This window comes from Gopherus evgoodei, chromosome 6, assembly GCF_007399415.2.
Source record: "Gopherus evgoodei ecotype Sinaloan lineage chromosome 6, rGopEvg1_v1.p, whole genome shotgun sequence".
In the NCBI taxonomy this organism is placed as follows: Eukaryota; Metazoa; Chordata; order Testudines; family Testudinidae; genus Gopherus; species Gopherus evgoodei.
The window spans coordinates 89730961-89736960 of NC_044327.1; the positions used below are offsets into that span (position 1 = coordinate 89730961).

General features: G+C 41.0%; 1 protein-coding gene across 4 annotated transcripts in view; it reads left to right on the top strand.

The window, feature by feature from the left end:
- Positions 1 to 3187, top strand: part of IQGAP2 (IQ motif containing GTPase activating protein 2) — a 258548-nt gene extending 255361 nt beyond the window's left edge. For all 4 annotated transcript variants that reach the window (XM_030566208.1, XM_030566209.1, XM_030566210.1 and 1 more), the window contains 2 exons: positions 1743 to 1851; positions 2216 to 3187. In XM_030566208.1, coding sequence (XP_030422068.1) covers positions 1743 to 1851; positions 2216 to 2329 — 223 coding nt within the window. In that variant the 3' untranslated portion in view covers positions 2330 to 3187. The remainder of the gene's footprint in view (positions 1 to 1742; positions 1852 to 2215) is intronic.
- The last annotated feature ends 2813 nt before the right edge of the window (positions 3188 to 6000 follow it).

Here is a 6000-nt window from a genome sequence, read left to right on the forward strand (position 1 = left end):
TCTTCCAAAGAAGGAGCTTTGTTTGGAGAACTCCTAGTTTTGTGAAAAACCCAAACTTAAAGCAGCATGAGAAGTTCTTTCCTTCAGGCATGTTTGAAACCATGGAGAGGAAGATTGAGGACACCATCAAGATGTAGCCAGAGAAGGCCTTACTAAGCTAAAACTAAGGACCGCTATTATTCATCCAAAACAGAGAACTTTCCATCCCCTACTACATTGCTCCATTGAGGAAGGAGTGGGAAACATCCAACAAAAGGGGGAAAGGCTATTTAAGTCTTGAAATTCTACCTGGTTCTAGCACCCTAACAGTGTTTTCTAGCTCCCCTGAGGCTGATGTAGCAGTAACATCCCTGGTAAAGAACATGGTATCTTAGCATCCCTTCCTAAGGGAAGGATATCTTATCAAATTCCTTGGTAGATGGAAAGATAGAGGCCACTCTCAGAAGGGACTTCAAAGACTCATGTGTCTTCAGAGCTTCACTGATAGCCACCTGATACGCCAGGACACAAATGTCATGGTACATAAAGCTAAAAAGACCTTTTCCCTAAAGATGAAATGTGTTCTTGGCTGTACTTTATATTACACATATTAAGTTAAAGATCAGCAGTGGTCCATGCTGCTTTTAGCTCTTAAAATGCTGAACAGATCAGAGAAGAGATCAGTTCGGGATGGAAACACTAACAGGGACAGAGGGAGGTAAAGGGCAGTGGGCGCAATTTCATTAAGCAGTTAGATTTGTGTGGGATCCTGGAGAGAGAGACTGAGGTGTGAGACAGAAGCTTCTGGGGACAGAGGAGCAGGACTTTAGCTTTGGTATCTACAATACAGGGTGCTGCCTGTGTGCCGTTTGTTACCTCTTCCCTTTAAGGAAACAAAACTTTTGTGTGTACGTTTTGTAAATAAACTACCCATAGCCATGTCTACACTGCAGACTTCTGCTGGCAAAGCAGTGTTAGTCAGGGGTGTGATCCCTTAGGGTATGGCTACACTTGAAATTTCAAAGCGCTCCCGCGGCAGCGCTTTGAAGTGTGAGTGTGGTCGCAGCGCCAGCGCTAGGAGAGAGCTCTCCCAGCGCTGCATGTAAACCACATCCCTTACGGGTGTAGCTTGCAGCGCTGGGAGCCGTGCTCCCAGCGCTGCAGCACTGATTACACTGAGGCTTTACAGCGCTGTATCTTGCAGCGCTCAGGGGGGTGTTTTTTAACACCCCTGAGCGCGAAAGTTGCAGCGCTGTAAAGTGCCAGTGTAGCCATGGCCTCAGTGATGCAGCTATGCTAGCAGAAGCCCCTATTGTAGAAGCAGTTATACTACCAAAACTGTGCCTTTACTGGTATGTTTGTTCTACTTATGGGAGGTGGTTTTAGTATATGAGTACAAAGCACAGTTTTGCCAGTGTTCCTGAATCCACACCAGGAGCACTCTGCTGGTATTGTGTGCTTGTATTCCTATACTGTAAAGCACTGTGAGTGAGTGTAAATATAGCCTAAGAAATACCCAGCTCTGCGCTACTGATTTCTGTTCCAAACCAGAAACTGCCCTGCAGTCTGCCAGATTCTGCTACTGATGGGCACAAGAGCAGTAGTAATACCTATGGCTTCAGATTATGTACTTGTCATGAGTGCATACTGTGCTTAGGAAAATACTAGTGCTTTTAGTAGAAATTGTTTTCATGGCTTTCTCTGTTCCTTGATCATGTGAAATTGTGTGGCATACATTTATATAGCCGATTTTTTTTTTTAAGGTTTAAAAATGTTATGTTTGACATCACACCTGGTGAAGAAATGGGTGACTTTGAAATCAAAGCAAAATTCTTGGGTGTTCAGATGGAAAAAGTGGAACTCCATTTCCAGGTAAAGTTTTTAAATTTGCTCTATTGGACCTAAATAAACTTTGTATTTAAGCTAAAATTTACCCTTTCTGATTTTTCATAAACTATTGGAGCAGTATAAAGGTTGTGATGTAACAGTGTTACTGAGGTAAGATATTAAGATCAGGCTGAGATTGGGTATGTAGAAGGGGATAATTTTAGTTTATATGTATGACAATACAGTAAGTGTGTCAAAAATTAGTTACTAAATGTCACTTCAGCTGTGAAGCATCTAGAGCTTGAGGCTCTAGACGTATAAATAAATGTACCACAATTGTTTTTATTTTTCAAATTGGGAATCAGTGTGAACCCAAGCCAAGACTAACTTTTTTACCCCTTAATTGCAGGATTTGCTTCAGATGCAGTATGAAGGTGTAGCTGTAATGAAAATGTTTGATAAAGCTAAAGTGAATGTAAACCTGCTCATATTCCTGTTGAACAAGAAATTCTATGGAAAGTGAAGATTGCAGATATTGTGGACTCTGCATCAAATCAGTAGGAATGTCTGTTCAGTATTTTTGCTTTTAAACATTTGTTTGTGGTTGCTATCATTGGACATTGTTTTTGATGTCAAAAAAAGACCAAACTGTTCAGAAGAATATACTTACGTGCCTTTTTCATCATTTGATACTGCAGTAGTAAATTAGAAAATAGATTAATTTAAACACTTCCAGATTTCACTATGGTGTTAGAACTTTGATTGGAAAGTATATAATTATTTAGTGACTCAGCTATTTTGGGGCCAGAGGGGAGGGCTGGTTTTTAAAATAGGCAGAAAATAAATTTAGTTCAATGGCATAAATATAGACACTTCTTCCTGTGAAAACATTATATTTTTTAATGATCCAAGTTACATAATATAGTTATTAGACTTTTGAAGTATTCTCTGAAAGAAATCTTAATTTGTTTCTATGGGATATTTTTGGCAAATAGTTAAATGCTAAGCCTGTTTTCTGGCAGATGTCAATTGTAAAGCGAACTCCTGTGCAATTTGAAATAAATTTTATAGGTAATTATAAAGTTACAATAACATTTACTTGTACAAAATATATTTTGTGATTTATTCCTACTAAATAAAAATGCACTACTGCCTCGGATAAGTAAAACTTTCTATTCACAGCCTTTTAATTTAAGGGGCAAGCTGAATAGTGATCGGTAGGTTTGGGGTTTTTTTAATTACTTGAGGTATTTGAATACTTAAATTGTGCCTGTCTTTTGTATGAAAATAAATAAAATCCGTAAATAAATGCAATAAAATTAGTTTTTAAATGTATTCTTTGGAGATTGTTCTATGTAAAATAAATGTTACTTTAATTACACTGGTTTGGTTTCTAAATCATTTTCACCCTTTATTACTGTAACAGTCCACATGGTGAGAGGGAATTCTGCTGCCCAGCTTCTCTCCCCATTCATTACTCATTGGCTAATACCCTCCATCTGTGGAATTTGGAAGTTGTCCAGTGTTGTTGCTGGAGCCTCTAGGACTAAACTCTGCCCTTCAGTTCAGGCCACCAGATTTTCTGCCTCTGGCAGTGGAACCAGTTTGACAGTTCAGTTTGTCCCAACCATTTTGTTTTAAAAACTTTTATCATTATTCATTTTTGTGCACTGGCAACTTCGCTGCCTCCTCCCCTGGATCATGTAAATAGCAGTGTTGTGGCTTCAACCACCTGGATCTGCCACTACAGCCACTCCCTGCAGAACTACTCTTTCCCCCACTCCAGTATAGCAGAGCTATCCTGCAAATACCTGGCTTAAATCTAGGCAATGTTCCCTAGGTGAAGCTCTACAGAGGATGAATTATGCCCTGCCTGTTCCCAGCCAGCTAACCCTTGCAATGCCAGGATACGAAGCTCAGAGTCAAACCAGCATGTTGGGTCCCCAGCCCCGCCCCCGCCCCCCCTCCCAAGGAGCCTTAGTGCCAATGCAGAAAAATCTGATCAAGAGTTCCTGAGCTTTCAAGGAAAGAGTCTAAGGATGAGGAGGAAGCTATCCAGCTTGCTCGGGGAGTAAGTCCTGTAACAGACCTGGGCCGGAGTGTGGGGGGGATTCTGAAAGGATCCAGAGTTGTCATTCCTATCCCCATTACCTCCCCCGACCAACATGCTGAAGTGAGTCCTCTGCTTGCTTGTTTGCTTAATGGCTTTGTTTACCTTGCATGTAAATATCCTTTTAATTGACTTTGGTCCTCTTTAATTTTCACTGGAGACATAGTCAACCTGGCAAAATTGTGTAGGGTAGGCTGGGCTTAGGCACTGCCTGCCAAACACATTTTAGGAACATTTCCAGCACCTGTCTATAATCTTTATACACTGCCAGTACATACAGCACGCAGTAATATTAATACCAGCATCTTAACAATCTGTATACATCTTATATGACAACCTGTTAGCTACAAATACTGGCAACAGTGAGTTTGGGTGATGTGTGTCAGGCCTAATGGAAGGTATGGTATGATATGCCCTCTACCAATTAGTATTGATGGGCCTCCCATGTCACACAAGGGGACCCAGGAAGGGATTATTACTCTGGCAGAGAGAAAAATCTGGAGCAGAAGCTTCCTAAGGAAATCAAGATGAATTTTCCTCAATCAACAAAATCCTCAGCATGACACAGACAAAAAGAGCATTTGTATACGAAAGTTCACAACTCCTGTACAAGACTTCTTCTGGTCTAGCCTCTGCATTTAAAACTGTAAGTGTCTGATTGCATGTTGTGCATCTATAACCATGGACATACAACATGCCAATCGTACCCCTTCTGTAGAAACTGACCCATTCATAAATACAGGTGCTGGGAAAGATACATAGCCACCAGCTCTTCAAAATCAGGAGGTGCTTTTGATCTCAATGCAACCATAACAGTAAAGATTTGCAAAGATCCAAAACTTCATTGCATCAGTTATTTCCTGAGGGGTCACCAGTAACCAATTATTTTCAATGGCTAGTGCTGGTGCTATGCATCAGATTCAGACCCTGAGTGGCAGAAATTTCTTCTGATGACATAAGATCATGCACTTGACACAATGCAAAATTAGGTGTCATTCTCATATAACATTCAACTGCTCCTTTGTGGACAGGTATATATAAACAACATATTGAAAGCCAGCCCAACTTTCACGCTAGATCTTTGCATGCTCCACTATGGATGCAAGCATCTTTTGGAAGACAAATTTCCAAAATCTCTCCAGATGCATCCTTTTAGTTCATTTCAATACCTCTATCAGGGAAAACCAGCAAAACCCGCAAACGTGGTCAAAGGGGATTGAACTAGTTGTCCATGTAATCCAGTATCCTCTCTGTGACAGTGAATAGTAACAGTTGCAGCAGTAGAAGGTACAAGAAATCATGTAGTGGGCAGTTACAGTACTCACGGAGGAAGTCTTCTACCTCCTGTTAGAAGTTGGCTTATGATTGAGGCATGAGTGGTTTTTATATCCCTTCCAAAACCAGGGAGTAACCACAGGTCAAAGTTTCTCTGTGACAATGGAAATAATGCCCTGGGTAGAGAAGACTCTGCTCTCTTTCAGTACAGTTCACTTAAAGGAGATAGAAAAGGGAGAGTTTTGGTTCTTCTAGTTCTCCACTGGCCCACTCTGGACTTGTTATATGGCTAAGAAGCCCATGTTATACCTGCAGAAAACACCAGACCTCTTGAGAGAGGGACTCCTTCATTCAGACTAGGCACACTTACAGTTAACAGCCTGGATATCAGAAGAGAAGTGTAGTTCAGCATGAATCCTCCGTAACTTCTGATACAGTTTGGTGTCCAGACAGAACTCTACCAGGACATTTTGTTCATTATCTAGTCAAATTTACATTTTTGGTGTGAAGGAAAACCAAAAGCTCTTTGGGACAGAGACTGCCGCTTTTGTGTGTGTGTAGTGCCCAGCACAATAGAGCCCTGACCTCCAGATGCTATTGTGACACAAATGTCATTATAATCCCAAAGGTCTGGTGATCTCAGTTACATATGGGTTTCTCCAGGAGACAAGGGTGAGTCCTACAACCAAAGACCCTAGAAAACATGGGTACCAGTCAGAACAGCTTTCTACAGACAGACATATTGGGTCCTCCAGTAAAGTATTGGGTGCCAAGTTTAATCACAATGACAAATTAGATAACCCTGTGGC